The 27969-nt window shown below is 40.3% G+C and overlaps 1 protein-coding gene across 13 annotated transcripts in view; it reads left to right on the plus strand.

Moving 5' to 3' along the window:
* Positions 1 to 27969, plus strand: part of KIF16B (kinesin family member 16B) — a 314911-nt gene that overhangs the window by 73413 nt on the left and 213529 nt on the right. For all 13 annotated transcript variants that reach the window (XM_074004743.1, XM_074004741.1, XM_074004744.1 and 10 more), the window contains 2 exons: positions 3005 to 3070; positions 6338 to 6397. In XM_074004743.1, coding sequence (XP_073860844.1) covers positions 3005 to 3070; positions 6338 to 6397 — 126 coding nt within the window. The remainder of the gene's footprint in view (positions 1 to 3004; positions 3071 to 6337; positions 6398 to 27969) is intronic.

A 27969-nucleotide genomic window follows, 5' to 3' on the forward strand; every position in this document is an offset into this window, starting at 1 on the left:
GAGCTTAAAAAAGAGCACTTTATCATGGCAAAGGGTGAGCTCACAACTAAATCAGACATGATGCCAACTTCCATAAGTGAAAGAAACAGCACAACTGTTGGAAATAGCAGGAGACAGAGCCACGCACATTTGTCGCAGAAAACTTTAACTCTTCCTTCTCATTCTGTGAAAGCTCACATAGACAAAAGTAAGAACATAGCATATTTACATAACATAATGAAAATTTGCTCTAATCAATACAGACCAGGGAAAAGATTGCTGTTCATGCAACAGAAGACTACCTTCTTTGTTAGGAAAAGGAGTTCTATGAAAACATAAGGCAACACCACAACACAGCAGGAAAGGGAGCAAAGGATGTGAACACAATCCATAGAAATAAAGAGTTTCAAATATTTTCTGTACATATGAAAGTATGTTCAACGTCATTGAAATACAATAAATACAGATTTTAAGAATAGTGAAATGAGTATATATATACATGTTCATGGGTACATTAACCAGTGGACCTTAGATTTATGTATTTGGCTGTGTGTAAATGATACCTCAAAGTTCTTTAAAAGCAGGATGTCCTTTTCACCTGTTGGGCAAAGAACAAAATTGACTATACAGTGTATTGACGAGGGTGTGAGGCAAGGGCTGCCTGTATACGTTGTTGGTAGAAATGCTATTACTCCACTTGTGTAATAGTGTGTTTGAGGTAGTGTTACTTTTGATTTAACAGCATACAAACTTAATCTGAGTATTATTTGATTAGAAACATTTTTCTTCTAAAGATACACCTTGTAAATAATAATTTAATTGAAAATGGTACTTTTACCAATGATTTCTTTTAAAAGGCTTTAGGAAGGTGGTTCTTTACATGTGCTTAAAAATAATGTTTCTTAAGGGGTGCTGGTCATGAGTCTTTCTACTTCTGTTCAGTCACTGATTATCTACTGACTTGATGATGTGGCAGAAATGTTTCAGCTTTGATTATCAATAAAAGTCTCAACAATGGATTCTGTAAAATTACCCACGTTATAAAGGACTTTCTAATTGTTTTGAAAATTGTCAACCATATATAAACAATGCAGTAATACTAACATCTGCCGCTTTCATGTCTTCAGTGAAAAATATTTATTAAGTACCATCTGTGTGCAAGACAACACGTTAGATGCAATGATGCATTGTAGTAACGTGCTAACAAAGCTCCCTTTTCTTCACTGAGGATGGATTTGACCTTGGGTTAACTTTCTGGCTTCATTCTATGCAAACCAGATAAAAGTGGGGTGACACCTGTTTAATTAGGCAACATCCCTAATGATGAAAATGATGCCTACCTGGTGAATTACATCTGGATTAGGATGAATTACATATATACTGTTAATATCAGCTGAGAAGCCACAGCTCTGGGTTTCCTGGAGGGCAGTGACTCTTGTAACAGGGTGTGTCCCTTGTGGGGCCCCTGGAGGATGTGCCTGTGGTATTGTTGAAAGAGATGCTGGGTTCTGTGGGCATGGGCTTCTAACCAGGGTGGGTCCCGCCGATGCCCATGTGAATCTCGACCCCTCACATGTGGATGGTTACTCAGGAAGGCCAAAGACAATAGCTCTGGGACATCTCTGAGGACTACTGCATAGACTGTCACGAGGACCTTGCCCACCAAGATGAACGCCTGTGCTCCCTTCTGGCCAGCTCTGCTTTCATTCAGTACACACATGCCAGGTGTGGCCCATGGTAGTCTTCATAGTTTGAACATTTAATGGTGCCGAAGAAGACCGCCTTGTGGGTATTTTTGTTTTATGAGAAATTGAAAAGTAAATAGTCATTAAAAAAAAATGCTACAGTCTCTGGGGAGGACAACTTGGCAATTGTAAAAAATAAAAACTACCCATATAGATGACTCACAAATTCTTCTTCTAGGAATTTATTCTATTGATAGATTCTATTCTGTTTATTCCTACATACTGTAGGCAGTGGGCATAAGGATAGTTCTCCTGAAAGATTAAGAAAACCACATTTATGTTAATGGGAGAGCACTAACATGAATCATAAAAATCTATACAATGGAATATTGTATAACGAAATTGGAATTGTTAAAAAGAGTGAAGCAGTTTTTTATTTTTACTGAATTTTCTCTAAGATATATTGGTGAGTTAAAAAGGCAATATCCAGAATAGTGTTTTTATGCCACTTATATTTAAAAACACAACAAAAACATGCTTGCATATGACTAGAGTAACTGTAAGTTTACACAACCAAATTGGGAAAAAGTGATTGCCTGCAGATAGGGTAGGAGGGATACTCTCTTTCTTTTTTCTTCCAAGGGATATCTTAGACCATGAGAAAAGGAGGCAGAATAGGAAACACAGTGTCCCTGCCACTGAGGTCAGGGGACTTACATGTTACGAGTGCAGTTTAAGCCCCAGCCTGATTCCGTTTCCCTCTCATGTCTCTGTCTGCTTATCCTGCTCGGTTTTAAACTGATTTTGGTATTTATCATTCTCATATCAATCTTTACACTTCTTCGACGGGGATAAGGAAGTGGATACAGAGATTGTCGTGTAGCCATGCCATATGGGGTATACCATCAGCAGTGAAAATAAATGCATCTCATTTTCATATATCAGCAAGGACAAATCTCAGAAGCCTGTGGTTGAGCAAGACCTAGGCATCGTCCCTTTTGAATGTTGTACTCTGTACATATTAAAAAAGGCGAATCCTTAAGATCTAGGGATTTAGATTGTGTTTGATTTTGGTAAAATGTCAGTATGTTACATCTTTCGCTTTGCTGATTTGTATTGCAAATGTAGGTTTACTGGGATGTCATGGTTTTGAATATTATGAGAGATGTATCCCATGGAGTAAAGACTTGGTGATATTCAACACTTTTTGGCAGGGTGTAGGACGTTACTTTTTACTCTTAATAGTTTCTGTGAAATTTTGGATAATTTTCTATATTCAGGGAAAAACCTAGATTATTGCTGTTTATTAATTGCTGATTTCTTTTTGGTTTATATTGTAGATTGCCCTTTTAGACTCCCCCACAGCTTTAAGTATGGAGGAAAAACTTCAGCAGAATGAAGCAAGAGTAAGTGATACTTTGACTTATATTTTTAAATCATAACTTTTACTATAATTTTAAGTGCATGCTTTTTTAGGACTTGCCGATTGAGATGCCTTCTTTTTCTTTATTGCACTTAGCCTCCCTCCCTCGTTGGTGATCATTTTTAAAGAAGCACAATAGCTGACATTGTATGTATTGCAGCCCATTCTCTGCGGTTTAATAAATGGGATTTGTCTGGCACATGATGTTTAGTTAAATGGACATGCAGATCCTTCAAAGCAGTGAGGCTGCTTGGGTCATCAGAGTTGACTGGAGTCCCTGTTTGTGGGAGTCTGTGTTCAACATTTATGAAACAGTAGTCTTCCCCTTGGGCTCAACAATGACCATCCTTTAGCTTTTTGTTGTTTCCAGTGGGAAGAGTGGGGCTTGAGGAATCTCTGATTACTCTAGTTAGGTGCTTAGTTTCTGTGAAGCTAGATGAGGTTTGAGATGGGAGAGACTGGCAGTGAGTAACCAAAGAGAGAAGAGATCTGGAGCTGTTATGGGCTAAAGCCAGTGTGTGTGCCCATGCCTTTGAAAAGCCAGTTTTATGACTGACCTGGTTCTATGCTTTTTTTTGTTTTTTTTTTAAACTTCTCTGAAAAGAGAAACAGACATTAGAACAATTTTTGGAGTCGATTTTCTTCATGGTGCTGAATGGCTAAAACAGATTGAAAAAGAAAATTGGATTCTGTTGGTAAAAGCTTTTTCAAGAATACACAATATGGAAGATAAAAATTGGAGTGTAGTTAGGAACTTGTTGACATGTTTAGGATAATTATGCTGATTAATATCCTGATAATAGCATTAGTAAAACATTAATTTTGTAATCCCTATTTTTAAATGAAATTTTATGTATTAATGCTTCAAATTCTAATTTTGAGTGCTATGATTTAAACTATATCTGGATATAGTCTTAAATTGTTTCTTAACAATAATTTTCGTGAATACCAAATAAGTTAATGAAAACCAATAAACATATTAATTTGGATGTATTATACATGCTGTGACAGAAATGACTGCCTATCTTGTTCCTAACATTTTCTAAATTATCGTCTAGTTTTTTGCTGACCCATTTTAATTGTTTGCAATTTGCTTGGTTATAAATCTCATCACCTGATCCCACTGTTAGAAGTAGTAGCATATGTTTGCATTTTTAAATTAATGTTTTAAATGGATATTATTTCATTTAAATACAACAGTAAAATAAATCCAAGGCATACTTACTTTTTCTAAGCTAAAATTGTTTGAATTCAAACAGGATTGATTTGCTCACATTTCTTCAATGAGAAACCTATCTGTTGGTGAAATGCAGAATCATTTACTGTTGGGTGCTTTGTGTTCTCACATAAATTGCCAGTGGCAGTCTGTTAACCGATGAGTATAAATTAGTAAATTCAATACACCAGTCTTTTCCCCTTCCATAGGGAGAGAAAGCATAAGAATATTCCTTCTCTGAAAGCTTTTTCAAAACAAAAAGCCAGGAGAGCCACATGACTTTTATTGCTATCAGGAGTCTGTAGTGTTGGTATCACTCAAGTAATGAAATGAAGGACTGGAGTGTAGAACTGGTTTAAGATAAATCAGGACAGTCTTACCAAACCAGTGAAAACAAGCAGGCCAGGTGCAGTGGCTCACGCCTGTAATCTCAGCACCTTGGGAGGTTGAGGCAGGAAGATCGCCTGAGCCCAAGAGCTCAAGACCAGCCTGGGCGACATGATGAGACCTCCTCTTTACAAAAAATACAAAAATTAGTTGGGCATGGTGGTGTGCACCTGTAGTCCCAGCTACTCAGGAGTCTGAAGTGGAAGGATCACTCTAACCCTGGGAGGTAGAGGCTGTGGTGAGCCATGATTACGCCACTTCACTCCAACCCAGGCGACAGTGTGAGACCCCATCTCCAAAAAAAACCCCAAAGACAACAACAACAACAACAACAAAACAAGCAAAGCACAGAGTTCGAGAGGCTCTTCCAGTCCTATTTCCTTTGTTTTTCATCAAGAAGGTGATAGATTTTGGCACTAATAACTAGTAAAAGAAGCAACATTATTTTTTTTTAAGTTAACTTAGAATTCCCACAGTCTTATTTGAGATAAATTGAGGACCCCTGAATGATTGACTATAGGTGAATGAGATATATTTTGGTTTCCCTCTTGGATAAACCATCACTGCAGATACTTGTCAATAACTGATGTTTTCTTTCATTAAGTTTGCTGGCTTGAATATCCTTTCCAGTTACTATACTTAATGGCATATAGAAAATCACTTTATCTTAGCGGTGAGAGTACAAGCAGATGTATTCTGTGCATTCGTTTTGGCCTGATTAAGTAGGGAAACTTACTGGGGAGACCAGGTAGCTTTAATGGGAGGGTGTCTGCTGCTGGGAATGAGGAGGTGGCAGGAATGATAAAGGTGCTGAAAGGAAAAGGCTTTCTGAAGCTACTCTCTTACAGACCTTGGTCTCTTCCTTCCCACAGAACACATTTTTCATTCATATTTTTCCTGCCTCTCAAGTATCACTTGTTGTTTCCTAATGAATTAATCACTAGGATCATTTAAAAAGTTTTAGGAAACTAACAAAACATTTCCATTAACTTTGAGAAGCAATTTCCAGCTGTGCTGTGTTCAACAGTTGAGCATGTTTTCTTCCCTAAGTTAGAGCCGACTGGAAAGAAGTGATTTTTATCAAAAGATTTTTGCTTTTACTAAGAGTCAATTAAAGAACCACCTTTTTAAAACAACAACAAAAAAGATAGAATGAGATTTATAAGCCCTATTAATTAGCTACAAAAGCAGACTATCTCCTAAAGGAAAACTACAGCATCCAAGGTGATTTAATCACATCTAATTAGAAAAAAAATAAATCACTATTTTTTAGGATCTAAAGTATAATCATGAAATATTAACAACTTTAGGGGGACGCTGTCATCCTTAAACTTGGAATTTTGGTTAATAATCTAAGGAAGCTGCTTTTATTGAGTACACCATTGAAAAGGCTGTTGTGAAATTCTAGGCAAATTGACAAATTTCTGTCTCTTCTTTCCTTTGCCATAATGTAGGTTTTAGGATGAAATCAGCTTGTTTGATTTATCTTTGGTGATGGTTCTTTCAGGGATAAAAGTCGCTATTTAAAAGTCGCTATCTCATTTAAAAAATTATAGTACATCTTTCCACGAGATATTGGAATTCGGAAGCTAGAAGAAAATTATAAACTTTTTAATGAACCAGTCATGTATTTATTTTTCTTTTCAGGTTCAAGAATTGACCAAGGAATGGACAAATAAGTGGAATGAAACCCAAAATATTTTGAAAGTAAGGACTAAAAAAAGTCTTTAGTCTTACTATGGTGGATTAAACTGGTAAAACTTTTTTTTTTTTAAATCTCCAAACATGGCAGTTATATACTTTGTTAAGGTAAGATCACTGGAGCCAATTAGTGACTTTCATGGGATGGGAGTTCTGGTTTGATTTTGAAGAAGTGAGAAAGAAGGCTATTAGACATTATAGCTGTGTGTTTTAATATGTACAGGTTATATTGATATTTAAGATGTTTGCCTTTACTTGTTGGGGTTTTTCCATTTTTGACTCAGCACATATTAGAACTCTATTTAATATTCAAATATATCCACTTTGCTTTTCTGCTTTTGTTAAAGCCAATATCAAAGCAACATATTAAATGAAAAAAAATTTCCCGTGGCAATATTATAGAATATGCTTGCAAAGCATGGCTAGATTTCAGAAATTTCAAAGCTAGTAATTTCCTATCAAAATATTTTTCTGTATGTCTCAAGGACTAGACTGGGATGGCCTGTGTTTCTGGCAAGACTCACTGTGAAAATATGTCAGCAGTAGCCTCCATTTATCATAATGCTTCAAAATACAAGTTTCTTTTTGTTCTCATTTTTTGCTGAGTTGGTAGAAAACCTCTGTCATCTATTGGGAGTCAGCCATACCAGGTTTGAGACACAAATTCGAGTTTTGTGCTTTGGTGGTATCTGGCCGACTTTGTGCACAAGAAAAAAGAATTCAGAAGCTATTGAATGTGAGATTTGTTTTTGACGTCTGTTGAGGTAAAACTTTCCCAAAGAACAAAAATCTCCATCTGATATTGATGAGACCAGATAGATGAGTCTTGGCCAAATGTCTTGGCAAAATCCTAACGTGGCTCACCTTCATGTGAGAATGGCACACTTAGTTACTGTTACACCAGGTAAATCCAGCCTTGGATTTGCAGGTGAGTTCTGCATCTGACAACTGTTTCAGAGTGCAGGCTCAGCATTATGTAATGTTCTCCTTGCACCATTTAGGCAACTTGGCTTGCTCAGGTGTCAGAAAGATTGTATCTCACGACATCAGAGATTGTGCTTAAGTTTAGATGGTGGTAGGTTGTGATGGTCCTAGAGATGGCCTTTCCAGCTTCTGTACTGCAACAAGTGAGGGTCTCTGCATTCAGACTTTTCAAAATCTCCTCCTGATTACAATGATAATGTCATATTATTTTGATGTACTTCTGCAATGTTTCCTTTGTTGAGAGATTTTTGTGCAGGAAACTGAGCAAAGACTTCATTCACATTTCAGAATAGTCAGATGTGGAGTAAGTTCACCAAATATGTGACTTTGTTGTTGTTTAAGTTGCATTCCCTGTAAGAGGTGTTGGTGCCTCAGCCCCTGAAGCCCAAGTCATTTGACTTTTCATGGCACTGTGTAACGTTGCTCCAGAAATTTGTCAAAGAGGGAGGACTAAAATCTGCTCTACTTAAGGAACAAAAAGAAATCAAACTGTTGGCTATTGAAAAGTCATTAGTATACATAGTGCACATTAGCACAGGAGGCAGTGCTGCAGGAGATGAAAAGACGGAAGCTCCGTCTTCTCTGCTGCTGCTGCAGCGTCCCTCCATGTCAATGTACTACGGCTTTTATAAGCTTTCTGGAAAGGGTATCCACGCGGAGAGCTATGACAGCCTGAACTTTTTCTTATGCTCTTTCTCAGAAGGTGATTTTGGGTCCCGAAGTTAAATCCTCCTCCAATTCCAATCCTTTAAAATAAGTCTAATTATTTTCTTTTTTATCACTTTTCATAGGAGAAGGGAAAAAAATGTGATGCTTGCTAGGTGTTAAACGTTATGAGAAAGGAGAACGCTATTTCAATGTTTTTCCCTTTCTCGGCCTTATAAACCCATGTTTTAGACTTTTCTGCTGGTATTTGTGCTTTAAACCTGTAGTCATTTTCTGCCCATGTTTGATATTTTAAGGGCTGCCTTAAACTCTTATTGGAAGACAGTGCCTGAAGACTAAGGTGAAGAGGAGAGCTACTCAAATGTTTTTTATGAAGACATTCTTTAGAAAGTGATTGTTAGTTGATGGGTTTGTATCTGTGTGGTTTGTGTGATCCTTTCCCGTATTTCTGCTGTTAGAGTTTTATATCAGTCAGTCATTGTTCCAGTAATGCTGCATAAAACCCGCCCCAACTCAGTGGCCGTTTCCTGAGCTGTGTGCTCATATTCCCGGTTTGAGTTATGAGCCGTGAGTTTGGTTTTTGGCATACATCATGAGGAGTGACTGTAGAAACCTCCTCTCATGCCGGGGCAGGAGGCTGAAGTCAGTAGGTAGGGCGAAGGTCCACTGAGGTCAGAATTACTTTTGAAAGTTCCTTAAATTTCCCTGGAAATCACCAGATCCTAAGCTCTTGGATACTCAAAAGCAAGGAGTGACTTTGTTCCCTTCTTTCTACACCTAGTCGGTGGCTTCCCTTGCCCTGGGTGAGTGGAATCCATGGTCCTGTTGAATGAAGGTGGAGAGGGAGCGAAAGACTGCTGGGTGGGTGTGAGCTCTCACAGCAGGCACTGACTGCAGCAGAGCTGGTGGCAACATGGTCATCGTGGCTGGAGCCTTGGGCTTTGATCTGCAGAACTCAGAACTTGGATCTTAGTCTTCAGTTCTCTTTCTGACTCACTGGGCCATGGCACTCATCTATAACTGCCACGCACCCTACTTCCCAGCTTGGAAATCACAGCGGATGGCAACCTCTTCCTTATATCCAAGTTAACAGAGGAAGACATCGTAAAGTTCTGAGTTATTTTGAAAGTAGTTGACAGTAGAACATGTGTTTATTTTAATAAGGCAGGTCTTAGACAATTAGGTAATGAGAGAGAGTTCTCTTATCCTCTGTACTGTACTCTATGTCTCCACTCTCTTGCCCCTTAGTCTACCATCCTCATTTTTATTACTTTTCATTTTCTAAAGTCCACTTTGTCTGGCCCCTACAGGCACTAATCTCCTTGTTGGTGTCATCTGTCCTAGCACAGTTCTTTCTGTGCCTACCACCCCTGGAGTCCCCGCCCTGCCAGAGGGCCTGCTGCTGGTCAGTGTGCGCACCAGGGCTTTGGGTTTCCTGGTGTCTTGTGGTCTTTGCCTGTGTTACTCCATCATTCAGGATGTGTCCCCTTTCTGTGCCTCTAGCAAAATCCACCTCGAAGCCCCCCTCCCCCCGATCACTCCTCTTCTCCCCTACTTCCCAGTTACTATGAATTTTCTTTTCCTTTGTGCTTCTGCAGTATTTGGTTTTGCTTCTGCCACAGGATTCTTCATCCTCTGAGTTAGGTGGTATTGGTTTCTTCCTCTTTCTGCCAACTTTTACACACAGAGAAACAGGAGCAGGATCTGGCCAAGGACTGTCTCATTATCATTCCATGAGCCAGCTCCTAGCACTCTGCTTCTCATAGAGCAGGCATGCGGTGAGAACGTACGGGATTAGGTTAGTATCAAGAAACAAAAATAAAACCCTTTGTATTAATCTGCTAGGGCTGCCAAAACAAAATACCACAGACTGGATGGCTTAAACAACAGGCTTTTATTTGCTCACGGTTCTGAAGGCTGGAAGTCCAAGATCAAGGTGCTGGCACATTTGGCTTCTCCTGAGGCCCCCCTCCTTACCCTCCTTGGCTTGCAGATGGTCCTCTCTTGTCTGTATCTCCATATGGCCTTTTCTTATGTGCCTGCAACTTGGTCTCCCTGTGTGTATCCTAGGCTTCTCTTCTTTTTTGTGTGTTTTTTTTAAACTTTTATTTTTGAGATGTAGTTGGGCTTTTGTTGCCCAGGCTGGAGTGCAATGGCGTGAACTCGGCTCACTGCAACCTCTGCCTCCCAGGTTCAAGCGATTCTCATACCTCAGCCTCCTAAGTAGCTGGGATTACAGGTGTCCACCACCATGCCTGGCTATTATTTGTCTTTTTAGTAGAGATGAAGTTTCACCATGTTGACCAGGCTGTTCTCGAACTCCTGATCTCAGGTAATCCAACCGCCTCAGCCTCCAAAGTGTTGCAGGCGTGAGCCACCATGCCTGGCCTAAGCTCCTCTTCTTATAAGGACACCAGTCAGATTGGATTAGGGCCCATCCTAATAACCTCATTTTAATCCCCTTAATTAATTTTAACAATGAAAGGCCCTATCTCCAAGTACGGTCACATTCTGAGGTACTAGTGGTTAAGGCTTCCACATGAATTTTAGGGTGACGTAATCCAGCCCATAGCAACAGCCCTGAGCCATACCAATCTGATGACCTAGTGGGCAGAGTGACAGGGAGTGTGGTGCAGGCAGCAGTCCTGCCCCAGTTGTGCTCTTCGCTATGTTTTTCATCTTACTTTCTCATTCCTACTAGAAAGACTCTTGGATGACTGTGCATTTTTATTCTCGGAGGGAATATGGCTGAAGTACAGCTCAGTCCTTCATTTGGATCAGTTAGATCCTTGCTGTTCAGAGCATAACATGGACAGCAGCATTAGCATCACCAGGGAGCTGCTTAGAAATGCAGGCCCTCAAACCCAGCTCCAGACCTCCTGGATCAGAATCCTCATTTTAATAAGATCCCCAGGGATATTCCAGTTGATCTCCAGTCTGTACCTTCCAGTTTGAGTGCTGATTTTTTTTTTTTTTTTTTTTTTTAAATAGACAGGGTTTTACTCTGTCACCTAGGCTGGAGAGCAGTGGTGCAATCTTGGCTCATTGCAGTCTCAACCTCCTGGGCTAAAGTGATCCTCCCACTTCAGCCTCCCAGGTAGCTGGGACTACAGGCATGTGCCACCATGCCTCACTAAGTTTTGTATTTTTTATAGAGTTGGGGTTTCACCACATTGGCCAGGCTGGTCTGGAATTCCTGGACTTAAGCATTTCTCCTGCCTTGGCCTCCCAAAGTGCTGGGGTGACAGTGCTGATTTAGACACACTGAGGAAATGCTGAGTGGTCTTAGGCTTCCTTGTCTTCATACCTGTTCTTCTCCTTCTCCTGCTCTACCCTGTCTTGTGGGCTGACCCCTGTGGGCCACCCTTTTCTGGGCTCCTGGATCCCTGTGGAGATGGAAGAGGGAAACCAGGCCCTCCCTGTTCAGCCTCGCCTAGCATCCCCAGCAGCAGGTACCTCTTCCCCAAGGCCCCAGCTCCCGCAGTGAGGACCAGCCCATTGTGGTTGCAGTTCTGCCAGGTGACATAGCCTTGCCCTCAGGAAATACCCCCTCGTGCCTTTGCCCCTCTTGCCTAGGGTGATGCTGGTCTCTGCTGTTGCCAGTTTGTGGGTGGCCTTACTGTTCCCAATGGCTTTCCAGCTGTTCCTTCAGCTAAGTAACCAGTTCTTGGTGTTAAAGTCCCTTGGATTTAAATACTGAAGCAGTTTCTGTTTTGTGGTTAGGCTTTGTCTGATACATTTGATACCCAAGTGTGTTCCACATGCAGGCTCTGGACTGCACTGCCAGCACCTCAGAATCTGCTCTGTTCACATACGAAGCTCTCTTCTTGGGTCTTTCTGGTCTCTTTGTTAGGATGCTGCCTCAGTGTGATTTTCATCCTGGCTAAATTTATCTCCAACTGCAGTGATTTTCTTGGAACTGGGAAGTTAGTGTTGTGATAAATCTAGCCTTGACATCAGTGGATTCTTGAGATCCTTCATATCGGTTTCCCTTTTGTGTGGCTACAATATTGTGCTGACTGCCTGGTGTTTGAAGTAGTTTACAAAGTGACTACTCAATCCCCCTGCCCTGTGTAGCTTTAGGCTTGGCTTTTACAAGTCCCCTGTGTTTTATTGCTAATGATTTTTTTGAAGTGATCCTTTAAGAGGAGGAATCCCCAGTTTTTTTCTCTATTCCTGTGTTCTCCTTCCTCACCCCAGTCTTTATGCCCTTTTGGGTTTATCTGTCCTGCATACATTTTGGTTTCTCTGTTCTAGCATTTTATGAACAGTTAAAAGAAAAATGCTCAAGGTATGTCATCTGGCTTCCAAATAACTCCTTGAGCTCTGTGCTTCAAAATAACTCACAGACAGTTTGGACTGCAGCGCCAAGCTGGCAGCCCTTTGACAGATGGTGCAGCAGAAGGTAAAGCTGGCTCTGTGAGTGTCTGTCCAGAGCAGAGCTGCAAAGTGGTCCTCACAGCCCTCAGAGTACTCTCTGTTTGAATCCTTCCGGCATTGGTTATTCTTCTCATTTTTTAATCAATAAGGTCCCTTTTTTTTTTTTTTTTTTTTTGCTGAAAACATATCCTTTGATGGCTCCAATGTCTGGCTGGCTTTGGTGTTTTCATTGCCTGCACAGGACTTTTGACTGTGGCGTGGCAGCGGGTGGGGAGAGGAGAAGCAGGCGCTCACATGCAGATGCTTAGCTGGAGAGGCTTTTCCTTGGAAAGTGAGCAATTTGTATACGTTGGATTGAAGTTGTTTTCTTTAGACTTTAATTATGTGGAATTATTAGGTATCTTACACACTTAACAATTAGTGTTTGTCGAAAACTGAATTTGGAGGATGGAGCATATTTGAATTCTTGTGATGATGGGATCCTAATGTAAATGATTGAAGTTTAAATTTGTGCTGATGTCTTGATATTCCTTCTCTGGGGGAGTAGGAGAGTCAGGATACTACAGGGCCATGGCAGGGGTGGATAGCACACCGATGAAAGAGAGCTTTTTACTCTTTCAAAATGTTTTGACTAACAAGAGATATAGTAAAATGAGATTGGGATCCTTTTCTGGCTTAAGATTTTCTGAGTTTAAATTTCATGGGGAGGTGTGCTTTCAATCAGCTTATATCTGTTTTATAATAGAATCAATCTACTGAAGTTTTTGTCTCCAGAAGATTATGGCAACCTGTAAAAGATTTTTTTCTCTGGCTGCCTGCAGTTTTCCATTTCGTGGAGATGTGTATTGGGAATGTAACAGATTCGGAAGCAGCTCTCCTAACTGGGGCTGTTGCTCAGCAGGCTCGTAGCAGGTCAGGTTTGTGGAACAAGTTTCCTGTGGTCGTCTGGACTCTTGTTGTCCAGGGCATTGAATCCTCTGGTTTCTGGAAAACCTACAGACAAAGCATGGGGGAGACAACATTTTTTGTGACCTCTCTCGTTTAAATGCACTTTATCTTGACCTCTTCTTGGTACAAACATTGAACCTGGGAGTAGATCTGGGGGATACTTTTATTTATGGTCATCGATTTCCCCTAGATTTTAGATGAAGGAGGAGACATTTCTTTCAGCCATGGGTTACCAGCTTCCTTACCGACAACTCTTTGGGCATTTGATGCTTCAACATTCTGACCTCAGATAATCACACATATTGTTTATAGTTAGTTATCGCCATTCTAAAAATAGAACGTATTGACTCCAGAGCTCATTCGGCTACGTGATGATAATATATTGAGTTTCCAAGTGTTTATCCAAGCAGAAATTGGCTGCAGTGGTAATTTGAGAAGTCAGTGCTCTTTCCCCTTTGGTTTTCATTGTAAAAATCAAGTCAGTATAGTTCAGCGCCTGTGGATTAGTGCAGTCCATGTGTAGGTCATGCCTGTAGGATCTCAGTAAATTTCCTGTGAGGTGCATTTTTGTAATTTTAAAAAACTATTTTCAAACTTTTGAAAACTTTTGGCGAAGAAGAGATGAGAGGTGGTGGGCATCTTTTGACATGCTGACATTCTGATGAACTGGGATTGCTACCTATGCTGAGAAAGAAATTCCTAGCATTACTATGAGTTTGAAAATATTCTCCCCATAATAGAATTTCTTTCCCAGCTTCCCTTCCTTTCTCCCTCCTTTTTTTTCTCCCTCCCTCATTAAGCACATGTTTATTGAGAGTATCTTATGTGGTAGGCGTAGTTCTGGGCACCGGGTGTACCCAGTGAGCAAAACAAAGAATCCCTGCCCTCATGGAGATTACATTCTAGAAGTGCTTAGAAGACTTTTCCCCACAATTGGGTATTGTTATGCAAAGCTCCCATCGTCTCATCTAGTCTTGTCCTCTGATTTCTAACCAAAACGGGCCTAAAATACATTTGTTGATACAACAGTATCAGAGTTTGGCTCGCAGAATCTCTGATATTTGAAGCCTGAGATTATGTAAAATAAATAAGACTTTTTCAATTCTAGTATTTTATTAGTTAAATTTACTTAAAAAGATAACTTATGCTAAGTGAATTTATATACGCATGTGTATACATAAGCATGTCTGCACACATACATGTAAAGCACTTTGAAAAGCCCTTGCAGTATAGAAAGTATTCTATAAATTGACATCCATTAGGATATAAAGTCCATGAGGACACAGTTTCTGTCTGTTTTGTTTATTGCTCAGTAGGTCTGAACACTGAATGGTTGGTTTCAAAGGCCCAGTGTGGCTGTATGTTACTGCAGAAGTTATTTGGAGGAACGAGTTCCTACATGGAATGACAGTTGTTCCTGGAGATGGGAGGGGATGATATTTGATCCTTCGTGTTGTTGTAACTATCCATATGTTTGTCATTCCCTCAGTTAAATTATAAATTCCTTTAGGTCAGGGAAAACGTTTTGCTCATCTTTGAATCCCTTAAAAATTCTAGTGTCTTGTGCAGTAGCTCTTTATAAATAGGAAGTGTTCCATGAATAATTTTTGAACTCAGCTTGTTCTTCCATTTTTGAGATGTTTCAGGACAAGTTTGAGGTTTTTTTCTATAGAACAAACTGCCTTGAAACCTAGTGGCTTAAACAGACTGTGATTATTTCCCATAATTTTGTGGACCAGCCTGGTTTGGCGGATTTCTCCTGCCTTCACTCATGCCCTGGAGTTGAATAGTCTAAGATGGACTCACGTGGCTGATGGCTGGCTCGATGTCAGCTGGGAATGATTTGGTCTTGTGTCTCTCGTCCCCATCAGTTTAGGTCTTTACATGGTGGTCTCTGGATCCTAAGAATGGCAAGAAAGGATAACCCCAGTGTCCAAGCCTTTTTCAGGCTTTCAGTTGCATCTCATTTGCTAATGTTTCATTGGCTGAAGGTTGTCATGGGTACAACCAGAGTGTAGGAGTGGGGGGACTACCCAAAAGAATGAGTACAGGGAGATCAGTAATTCTTGTCATTTTTTGCAAAAAAATCTGCCACGAGCATCTTTTTTTCTCTATTTTCTTTGCTCCTTTGCCTTCTGCTGGCCCCGGTGGTTCGCCACTGTGTGTGTATGAGTGTGCGTTCCTGTCTTCCTATAGAAGAGAGCGTTGGAAGGAGGAAGGATTTGGGATCAGGGGTTGCAATGAAGATGACTTGAGAGAGGATTATGAGATATTATTTGTCTCTCTGCTTTAATTTGCAGACTAGCATGGATGATTTTGAGTCTGTCTGAACAAAAGCCGCCACCAGTACCATCTCGTGCAAATCCTTTTATCTTTTTTTAATGCATTTACTATACTATCTCATTGGCTCTTCCTTGATCTTAAAACAAGAGAAAAAAGATGTTACTGTATTTTATATAGTATGCAGTTGTTAATTCGTCAACCTCTCGTTAAAGTTAGACTCTGGCTGCTATTTTCTATCAAACTGTGTTCTTCCTTTTCTAAGATTCTGCTCTTGCAACTGTATTTTAAGATGAAAGGCAAAGTAATAAACAAAGTTCATTGTTCTCTGCAACTGGGACTTGATAATTAACAGGGGAGATGACTGTCAGTGCTGTCGCACTTGGCAGGGTCAGAGGCTGAGCTGAGCTATTTGCAGAACCAGCTCTGATGTGGTTATTAATGCCAAGCCTACTGTATTTTCCATTGCAGTTCTCATCTTGAAGGAGCTGCTCATAAATAAAGGTCTTCCAAGTATATACTGGTTCTTACTTTTGAATAACATTTCTGGAGCAAAAAGGCTCAGAAATAATTCATGTGCACCATGTTAAATGTTGGTGCCATGCAATAAATTATTTTGAACGCATAAGGGATTTTCCTTCTGATCTTTTGCAGTGAGGCATGTGCACTGATGGGCTCTGACTGCATATTTATTGCTGCGGTCGGAGAGGAAAAGATTGACTGGTCATATGGAAGTGTGCTTTATGTACACTTGTACTCAGTGGATGCTGCATCGTAGGAACTTGGTTTAGTTGGTTAAGAAGCTTAAAAAAACGCAAGTTCATGGCACAGATAAGTTGATTGTTTATGTCTCCCAGGAACACATTTAACTCACCTTGGAGGATATCTAAGTCTTGTGAGCTTGGAGAGGAGCCGGTGGTTGGTGGAGCAATAGTGAGCCAGGGAGCAAGGAGATGGTTTTCTGCCTGCCTAGACTAGTGACTTTTGTCTGTGTGTTATTCTGGATCAATACTTTATGATTTTTCTTTTTTCTTTTTCTTTTTTTTTTTTGAGACGGAGTCTCGCTCTGTTGCCCAAGCTGGAGTGCAGTGGCGCGATCCTGGCTCACTGCAAGCTCCCCCTCCTGGGTTCACGCCATTCTCCTGCCTCAGCCTCCCGAGTAGCTGGAACTACAGGCGCCCGCCACCGCGCCCGGCTCATTTTTTGTATTTTTAGTAGAGACGGGGTTTCACCATGGTCTCGATCTCCTGACCTTGTGATCTGCCCGCCTCGGCCTCCCAAAGTGCTGGGATTACAGGCGTGAGCCACCGCGCCCAGCTTTATGATTTTTCTGACCTCGGTCACCAGTCACTTTCTGTTTCTCAGAACCTCACTGCAAGATGCCAACAATAGTAGTTCCTATCATGTAAGGGGAGAAAGGAACACACACAGAGGCTGAGGACAGTGTCCAGCACATGGTCAGCACTGTGAGCATTACAGCATGTGATCCTTTTTCTCTTATTAATTTTGTTTACTCTGAATCTATCTGTTCTGATGTAAAATTGGGTTACCAGTAATACCTATCTTCTTAGCTGGGCAGAAAAGAAATGAAATTATGTATATGGAAACTTTTTAAAGTATGTAGTTTTATACAGATACAAGCTGGTGTTACTTAGACATGTTTTATCAGGTAGCGTTTTATGTTTGCTTATTTGCATTGAATAACAGAAAACCCAATTCCAAACTGGATTATATGGTACAGGGGTTTACTAGCTCACAGAAGAGTAACGGTGGAATGGAGTTTAGGCATCGTTTGATCAGGGCTCTGGCTCACTAGGATTCTTCTTGGTTCTACTTTTTGGTGTATCGACTTAACTCCTCAGGCTGTCTACCCTCAGAACGGCAAAGGGAGAGCAGCAGTTACAGCTTCATATCTCCCTAATGCGTACCCAGATTCAAGGAGTGTGCATTCCTGAGTTCCCAACAACATTTTGAACTCTGCACTGAATGGTGCATTTCTGAACCAGTCTCTGTGGCCAGGGAGACACTGTATGCTGACTGGCTTAGGTCTTGGTTATCTAAACCAACCTGTGTGATAAGGGATAGTTTACCCTGATTGATTAAGATGAATCAGGGACCACCTCTGGAGCCCTTTGGAGTGAGGTCAAGCTCATTCACCACAGCTTCTGTGAGCTGGGGTTGGGGGAGCAGGTGACTCTGGGTGACACCATTCACATTTGCTACCATAGATATAGAACTTGGGCACTTACTATAGTGTCATATATATTCAAGGCAAACAGGAGATGCACATGAGTTGAAGCATTCTTTTACTTCTTAAGAGAAAATATTTACGACTCAGGAATCCTGTACTGAGCTGAAAAATTACGTAAAAGAGCAGCTGAATATCTGTTACTGTGGTGTGAACATTCCATAACAGGAGAGCCCTCTGTTTTCTGGTGTTAGAACTGAAGAATGGCACACAACAAATTCTATGTATTTAAAGTCATTTTCCTTTTCTCCTTTAGATTGATTACATGATTTAAAATGAGCTCCAAATGTGGGTGTGTTCTTTTCTCCAGTCTTTCATAGGTAGTTTTGAATTTGGCTCAATTTCCCATTGACCTCTTTAGCTTGATGTTTTCCATCCCAGCCTACCTCTCAACAGTTACTAGGAGCAGCAGGTTGGACTTGCCTTCCATTTGTATCACAACAGCCGCTTTTCAGAGATTACTTTTCCTTAGCATCGTGGTCGATTTTGCCTTTGCATTATTAGCATAATCTGATACTTACAGATACATACTTCTTAATACCAACACTCCAGGCAGAGCTCCAGGCAGAAGTGTTGGTATTAAGAAGTATGTATCTGTAAGTATCAGATTATGCTAATCAGCATAATTAGCTAATGGGCATCTACTGACAAAAGAATAAGGGCCTAAGTTGCATGTGGATGTCTATCACCAGGATATTCTGATATTTCCAAGGAGGGAGATGGCTGTGCACTTCTCACATCTTATCTAGTACTTTACAGTGTCACCTTTGTTATTCTGGATCCAGCATTGTCATCTTTCTGACCGTGGTCACAGGTCACTTTAAGATGCAGACAGTAATTGTACCTGTCATACAAGGTGAGAAAGGAGTAGTGCAAAGTGCTGAGAGTGGTGTCTAGCACACAGTCAACATTACAGTAACGTCATCCATTTTTTCCTTATTAATTTTGTTTACTCTGAACCTCTTTGATGTGAAACTTTTCCAACTAAAACCAACCTTCCTAAGTTGTCTTTGTCAAATGGATGAGAGGAGTTGGTTCCAAATAGCTCTGAATTCTCCCTGAAAGAATCTAGCAACACAGACATCACGGAAGATGGTCATTTTCCTCTAGGTCCAGTACATTAAACATTTAAACCTTTTTTGTTCTCGCAATTAGAGTGAAAGTGTACTGGCATTCCCAGCAGAGTTGATGGAAGTCAAGCAACAGAGTTTGACGTGACACTTCTTTCGGTTGCTAAGTCCTGTTTCTCATCCAAAACCACATATAGCAGTTATTCTCCACCTCAGAAGTTGATTTTTGGACAGGTGTGGTAGCTCATGCCTTTAATCCCAGCACTTTGGGAGGCTGAAGTGGGAGGATTGCTTGAGGCCAGGAGTTTGAGACCAGCCTGGGCAACACAGAGAGACCCTGTCTCTACAGAAAAAAAAATTAGCTAGACAAGTGGCATACACCTGTAGTCCCAGCTACTTGGGAGGCTGAGGCAGGAGGACTGCTTGAGCCTGGAAGGTTGAGACCGCAGTGAGCTGTGATTGCACTACTACACTCCAGCTAGGGTGACAGAGTGAGACCCTGTCTTTAAATCACTTCCATACAGAAGTGGTTTCCACTCAGAATCACTGGGGATCTTTTTTAAAAACAGTTTTCTCAGCCTACTGCAGACACATGGAAGGAGAATGATTAGGGGTGTGATATCCCCAAATCTCTATTTTTGACGAAAGTGTCCAGAACCTCACAAGAGTTGGGAACCACAGCCCTAGAGCATGTGGAAGATCATCCCTTCAAACACATCTCTCCATGTTTATTGCATAGTAATAGGTTCATAGAATCAAATGGTTTGTTTAACTTGGCATGTTTTGCAAGCCCCAAATTGTACACTCATACAAGCATTTGGAGACACTGGATGATGCCATTCGAAAAGAAATTTTAACTGAATAGATTCATTTTGTTAAATGCAGTTATTTGTTCATAGAACATTAAAAAAAAAACATTTGAGTAGACTTTTGAGATTTAACGTACACAAAGTGTGAAGAGATGGTATATGCAGCTCATGAATTTTTACCTCTGTGTACCCCCATGTAACCCACATCCAGATTAAGATGTGTAGACATTGCCAGCTTCCTAGCTCTTTCCTCCTCTCTGGATGTTCGTGCATTGTGTCACCTCTTCACTGCTTATCTCATTTGAATGAAATACACAAAAGCCTTGTCCTTTTTTGAGTTCCTACTCGTTCTGGGTTTTCACATAATTTATTCTTTTAACATATCTTGAGTATTTTATAATTATTTAAGTCTTATTAACTGAGGTGACCTGGGTTTGCCCTTGGACCTGTCACGTACTAGTTTTGTGACTTTGACTAAGTTATATTCTCTCTGTTGATCTCAGCTTTTTCAATCACAAGTGGGTAGGCTGGTCTAGGAGAACTCTGAGGATTCCTTCTGTCTAAGATAGACTTGGATTCTTCCTTAGAAGGCTGTACAGAGGGCCCATGTCTTGGGTGTAAGGATCTTGCTGTGTTTCTCTGTCATGAAAGGTCTTCAATTAGGGCCTTCTTTTTGTCCCTTGTTTCTGGGTTTTTGTTTTGAAATACTCTTCCTTTTTGAATATGCCCTTGGAGCCCAGCCTCTATCTGGGCATTTATATATTACATCTATACCAAATATTATGCAAATCATGAGTACTGCTTGGTGGATTTTCAGTAACTAAGCACACCCGTACATCCAGCACCCAGGTGAAGAAAAACACAGTGTTATCCCCGAAGGAGTCCCTGCCGTGTCCCCTTCTAGCAGTACACCTCCTCCCTCCAAGGGAGATGTCTAGCCTGAGGTCTGAAAGCTTAGTGTTGTTTAGTCTGCTTTGAACTTTGCACACATGGAATGTACAGAGCACAGTCACATGTCGCTTGATGTCAACGATGTGTTCTGAGAAATATGTCATTAGGCAACTTTGTCACTGTGCAAACATCATAGAGTGACTTACACAGACCTAGATGGTATAGCCTGCTGTACACCTAGGCTATATGGTATGGCTCATTGCTCCTGGGCTACAGACTTGCAGAGCATGTTACTCTGTTGAACACTGTAGGCAGTTGGCACACAATGGTAAGTATTTACGTATCTAAACATAGGAAAGGTACAGTAAAAATATGGGGTTTTCATAATCTTATGGTACCACCATTGTATATGCAGTCCATCGCTGACTAAAACATTATGTAGTGCACGACTGTATATTTTTTGTTTGACTGGCCTTATTTATTCAATATTAATTTTTTTTTTAAAGTTCTGAGGTACATGTGCAGGACATGCAGGTTTGTTACAGAGGTAAATGTGTGCCATGGTGATTTGCTGCACCTATCAACCCGTCACCTAGGTACTAAGCCCCGTATTCAGTAGCTGTTTTTCCTGATGCTCTCCTTCCCCCTGCCCCAGCCGTCTCCAGGCCCCAGCATGTGTTGTTCCCCTCCCTGTGTCTTCTTTATGTTCACATTGTTCAACTCCCACTTTTAAGTGAGAACATGCAGTATTTGGTTTTCTGTTCCTGCATTAGTTTGTTGAGGATAATAGCTTCCAGCTCCATCCATGTCCCTGCAAAGGACCTGATCTTGCTGCTTTTTATGGCTGCATAGTATTCCATGGTGTATGTTTACCATATTTATTCCGTATTATGTTTACGAGATCTACTTATGTCTTTGTACATAGTTGTATAATGCAATGTGGCTGTACCATAGTTTATTCATTGTACTCTTTGAATTTCAGTTGTTTTCTGTTTTGGGCTGTTAGAAATTGTGCTGCCATGAATCTTCTTCAACATGTCTTTGGCGAATGTATGCACATATTTCTGTTAGGTGTATACATGGAAGTAGAATTGCTGGGTTATTGAGCAGGTATACAGTAGTCCCCCCCTTATCGGCAGGGGATACATTTCAAGACCCCTAGTGAATGCCTGAATCCTCGGATAGTACTGAGCCCTATGTATACTATGCATATACATATGATAATGTTTCATTTATAAATTAGGCACAGTAAGAGATTAACAGCAATAGCTAATAATCAAATAATTGTAACAATATACCTGCATCATTACTCTTGTGCTTTGGGGCCATGAACAATTAAAATACTTGAATACAAACGGTACACCTGTTGATCTGATAACTGTCTACTAATAGTCTGGGGGAGATACAGCGTGGATATGCTGGAAAAAGGGTGATTTGTGTCCTGGGCGAGAAGGTGAGAGATTTCATCAGGCGACTAAGAACAGTGTGTAATTTTAAACTTTTGAGTTGTTTCTTTCTAGAATGTTCCATTTAATATTTTTGGACCACAGTTAACTGTGGGTAACTGAAATCTTGGAAAGTGAAACCGCGGATAAAGGGGGACTATTGTATGTTTAGCTTTAGTAGATACTGAAAGTAGTTTTCCAATGTGGTTGTACCATTTGCATTCCCACCTGCCCTGAAGCCCAGTTACTCCACATCCTCATGACATTCACTGTTTTTTGTCCTTTTCACTTTAGCCACTCTAGTGGGTATCTAGTTGTGTCACATTATGGTTCTATTTTGAATTTCCTGAAGGTATGGAAAAAACTTTGGTTGGTTTTAATTTGCATCATTTTCAAATGATTTGCCCTCTGAACCTTGTCATCGAGTGATTTGTCTCAGCATTTAACATCCTCAGCCTCTGGGCACTCCTCCAACTGTCTCCTGTTCACTCCACTTCAGTTTTGCATAAACTTGCCATCCCAGTTATCTTGGAGAGCTGTCACTCATACAGTCACCACTCGTCCCAGACGCCCATCGGTACCTTCTGAGGTCCTTGGGGTATTCCAGTGCAGTGGTCTGGAGCCATCCCAACTGTGGTGAGTCTTTTGGGTTCTGCTTGCTTCATTTCCTTTCTCTCTTCCTTGTTTAGTTTGACTACTCATTCTGCTGGTCTGCTTCTTCCCCCTTTTATCTTTTGTAGCTGTTACCTCTAAGCCTTAGCTGTTTCTTTTCAGCCAGATCAAAGTTGTTTCTGCCAAGTAAGAGAGTAATAACCATAATTGTAGTAGAAAATGCCAGGCATATTTTGAATTATTTAGAATTCTTTCTTCATCTTAGAAAACCTTTTCAGCAAACATTCCCTGTAACCCAAACAAAGACCTAAAACGTACTCTGTTAGCAAATCCTCACTTACCCAGCATGTGCATGACTATCCTGGCTTAGCAATAAAGCCCCCTTAAAGGACACGATTTCTGAACGTCTTTATTAAGAGACTTTAGATGATACTTGCTGATTTTGGAAGTGCAGAGTCATTGTGGATGGGATTTGGTACATCTTTGACTTGGGTCAGGAGTCATCATCTAAACATCTTAAAGAGGTCTTTTACTCCATACCGATTTCAATGCAAACTTTGTTTGTTGCTTGAGTCTTAATGTGTCTTAACACTCTTCTCCTCAAAGTGCTGTGGCACTGTGTATGACTTAAATAACTAAAGTGAGGTTTAAAGAGATCTTAGAGATCATCTTGTTCATAGAACATAGAATGTTAGAGCAAAGAGTCCAGGAAAGAATCTAGGCTAAACTCTTCCCTGTCTTCCCCACCATCTTTTTTCTTTTTCTTTTTCTTTTTTTTTTTTTTCTTAAGGAAAAAAAAAAATAACAACAACAACAAAAAAAACCAAACACAAGGAAATTGAAGGCAAGAAAAATTACATAACTTGGTCTCAGAAATTTTTAGGTAGTCCCAGGGCTAGATTCTGTTTTCTCATTTCTAATCCAGTGGTCTTTAATTTTGCCTTATTTACCTTTAAAAATGGTATCCAGGCCGGGTGCAGTGGCTCACACCTGTAATCCCAGGACTTTGGGAGGCTGACGGGTGGATCATGAGGTCAGGAGTTCAAAACCAGCCTGACCAACATGGTGAAACCCCATCTCTACTAAAAATACAAAAATTAGACGGGTGTGGTGGTGCACGCCTGTAGTCCCAGCTACTCGGGAGGCTGAGGCAGGAGAATCGCTTGAATACGGCAGGCAGAGTTTGCAGTGAGCCAAGATCACACCACTGCATTTCAGCCTGGCGACAGAGCGAGACTCGGTCTCTAAATAAATAAATCAATAAAATAAAAAAGGTATCCAAACACCTTTGTTGTCAGAACCGAAATGATACTTCACTTTGATGAGGAGAATGTGGCTAGCCTGCATCTTTTAGAATCTAATTTTAAGATGTAAAATTTGGAGACAAGATTTAGCCCATGATATACCTAAATCAGAAACGGTTCTATAATGGGCTCATTTGCATTTAAATTATTCTCCTTCAGAGATTTTACAAGTTGATTTTGAATAAAGGGCTTGTATTTATTATTATATTAAGCCAGATTGCTTTTTCTTAAATTTAACAAGGTGTCTTTTAATGTCTGCAAAATCCCCTGACATTCCAGTCTGCTGTTAGTAAGTAAAGATATGTTTGCATTTAAAACAAAACTGTTGGAGGACAAAATGATTTCTTCACTTTAACAAAGCAACTGTGTCTTCTCAATGGGTTAATCTTATGAGATATTTTAAAGATTGGAGTATAATACAATTGACAATTGGCAATCCCAATTATGGGAAAAACTGTTTACCTTAAGAGTTATATATATTCCTGTTTTATAATATGCATTTAAATACAATAGTAATGGGAATAAATGTTCTACAGAGTGCGTTTTAGTTTCTTAACACTAGATGTCACTGTAGATAGGAGAACATGCTCTGCTCTGCTTGTTTGTGTTTGTTGCAGGGCCCTTGGTAGTGGAGTTGCCTGAAGACGTGACAGATACCACTGTCAATACCATGGAATTGGGCCTGGTTGCTGATAATTACTGGATGCAGAATATGTGTGAGAGATAAATTGTGCAGAATTTAGTATAAGTAATCATTCAGCTGGAATGTCTTCCTGTAGCTACTTTGAGAATTGCTGCAGAAAGATGAAAATGCATCTTCACATTCCTGAAGTTCTTTTAAATAATTTTTCTAATGTTGCTTCAAGAGCAGAGTACCTGGGTAATATCTTACAGCTAAAAGGTTTTTTAAAATTGAGTCTTAGGTAGTCATTTTGATTAGCTTGCCATTAGAAAGCTTTTTGTGTCATTTACTTGTATTTGCCACTTAAAAGACTTTTCTTGTAATATCATTTCTTCTTTTGCCTTTCATTTTCCTCATCTTCAACTGTGGAAGTTCTTAAGAGAATTAAAACGTACAACTCCTTGCACAATTATTTCTGTCATCCTTCGTTGTACATTTGATAATGTCCACTCTAGCCAAGTAACCTCTGCATTGGGTCCCAGCTGGTCTGTGGAGCCAAGAATCTTCATAGATATTCAGATCGAATTTCTCCCAGCTCCTTCCTTGTTTACACAGAAACAGAAAGAATGTACCGTCACAGTTAGTGGTTGAGAAGTAGTGGAGAATATCAGTTAAGGACATGAACTCTGGAACCAAATTGTGTGTAATCCAGTGCTGGCTCTGCTGGTTGCTGACTATATGACCTTGGGTGACTTATTTAACCTCTCTGCACTTCAGCTTCCTGATGTGTAAAAATGGGGATAATAGTACCTAACTCATTTGGTGGTTATGAGAATAAAAGGAGCTGTTTGTGAAAGCATTGAAAGCAGTGCCTGGCACACAATACTCTTATGTCAGTGCTTGTTAAAGAAATAACTTTAGGTTCAGGCACTTTATGGGAACTTTTACAAATGCTAAATTCTTTGAAGAATATTCAGTTAGGGAGGAAGAAAAATATTTCTGAAACTTAAGAGTAATGTTTTTCTCTTATAAAAGAACTGAAGACAAACTCTGATGGCCATTATTGTCACTTCATTCATTCATTTAACTTTTATTGAACACTTGCTTGGTGAGAGGTGTTGTATGAACATGAATAAGACACTTTTTGTCTGGTAGAGAAACCAAATGTAAACAGATAATGAAATAAATTGTTGCAGGTGCTAATTTAATAATAATAAGAGTTAACTGGATCAGGGAGTGCTTTTGGCTGCAAGTAAGAGTAACCTGAGAAAACATACCCTAAGGCAGTTAGAAGTTGTCTCTGTTTTTCTCTCACCAAAAACTACAGAACTAGACTGACTGCTGGTGGCCTGGGTTTAGTGGTGCGTGGTTGCAGAGCTGAGGCCTTTGTAATTCTCTTCGTCTCCCCCTTATGGTTTTGAGACCTTTTTGTGACCACATCATCACATCTAAAATTTGTCAGGAAAAATGGGAAAGGGCAAAGGAGTATATGTTTGCTGAGTTTACTCCTCTTTTCAGCCCCACTCAGCAACTCTGATTTATATTTCATAGCACACCTGTGCCACATGATGCATCTTGCTTGCAAGGGAGGTTAGGAAGTTGTTTCTTCAGCTGAGTATATTGCGCTCCTCAATAAAGCTAACTTTCTGTTCATAAGGAAGGAAGGGAAAGCAGGAGGCTATCCTGAGCGTAAGCACTTGCTATGTGCCAATCACTGCCCTAAGCACTTCACATGTTTATACACATTGGAATTGCATAAAAATCCTGCAATGTACAAATTCGTTATTCTGTATTAGGAAACAGAGGCTGGAGTGGAGTGGGTAAGAAACTTGACACAGCTAGTAAGTGACAAGGCGTGCTAAAAGCCAGTGTTAGGATTGGTGGGTCACAAAGGAGGGCTTGGTCAACAGGTTAGGTATTTTGGAAGATGGTAGCACGCATGTCAGGAGGGGTTCAGAGAGAGTTGACCTTGAGGGTAGCCATAGAACCACAGAGATGTTAAGGGTCCTGCGTTGGGCAAGAAGGACTTTCTGATGGCCTGAGTTCAGAAGATTCTATTACTCAAGAAGTTGGAGCTTTTGGGAACACTGAGTGAGCTTGGAGCAGCAGGGAGGGAGGATGGAGATGCCAGGGCTGGAGAAGGAGTGTGGATTAGATCATGTCAGACCTTAATTTCCCCATTAAAGTTCTTACTGCTTCATTATTGCTTCAGGAAAAATACTCAGAGCTCATTTACATTCTGGACATTTATTCTGAAGACATTTTTCCAGTTTAGTTTCATTATCTGAGCCATCAGTATTTCTTTTGAAGTATCTAAGTAGTGTATTGAAATTTCTTATTCGTTTCTCTCATTTCATATTGAATTAATGACACAGAATGAATTCAAAATGGATGGAGTCAGAGCTGATCTTATCCTACCTTGTCATGTCATAGTTGGGAGAATCTGAGGTCTGCACATACTGCATTCCTTACGTAGTGATCTTTGGGATTACACAGGGAGTTAGGATCCAAGTTGAGGTGGGAATATAGTTTTCTGGCTCCTAGTCCAGTGTCCTTCCTATACTAGCATTTCTCAAAGTGTCTACTCTAGTCCCTGCAGTCTCTTCCATGGGGCACTAATAACATTTAATAACTTGCAATTTTATATTTAATATGTATGCTCCCCAGATTCTAGTTCCAGTCCCTTAGTTCAATGCCTATCACACAGCAGACCCTTGGGAATGTTTGTTGAGGGACTGTTTTAGTATTAATATGGTTCTGTAAAGGGAAAGAAAAATCTTTGCTTAAGTAAGTCTGGGGAAACATCAGATTAAGCAAAATTTAGCTGGCCTGTTTATAAAAAGTTAGGAAAGCCTTGAGGATTCTCTTGTGCTCTGTGGCTCTAAGTCTGATGAATGGAGGGGTCTGCTTGCTCCAAACTTCCTTGTGTTCTGAGGACTTCTGTCGGGCTCTAAGCTAAATGCTTTTTTGCGGTTTTGGTGTCCAGGACTTAAGAAGACTTGTAGCCTGAATGGATTCCTTATAACAGAACTGCTTTTTATTCTTTGTAGGTTACCATTTGGTCTTTTCCTATTAAAATGGTGAAAATTTTTCTGCTAAAAAAACCTGTTGTCTTAGAAAATAGTGGCATTCTGAAAAATGATTGATGTTCTTAGTTTCTCGGAACCTAGATCTGGTTTTTATCCTCTGAATATTGATATTCCTCATGGATAGGTTCTCAGGTTGGTCTATCCAACTCTGTTTAACTCAAATGATATGCCCTTAGGTGATGACTTTCTCTTGGCATGGTAGTGGCACCTAGAATAGGTTGGCAAGGGCA

This window comes from Macaca fascicularis, chromosome 10 (genome assembly GCF_037993035.2).
Source record: "Macaca fascicularis isolate 582-1 chromosome 10, T2T-MFA8v1.1".
Taxonomy (NCBI): domain Eukaryota; kingdom Metazoa; phylum Chordata; class Mammalia; order Primates; family Cercopithecidae; genus Macaca; species Macaca fascicularis.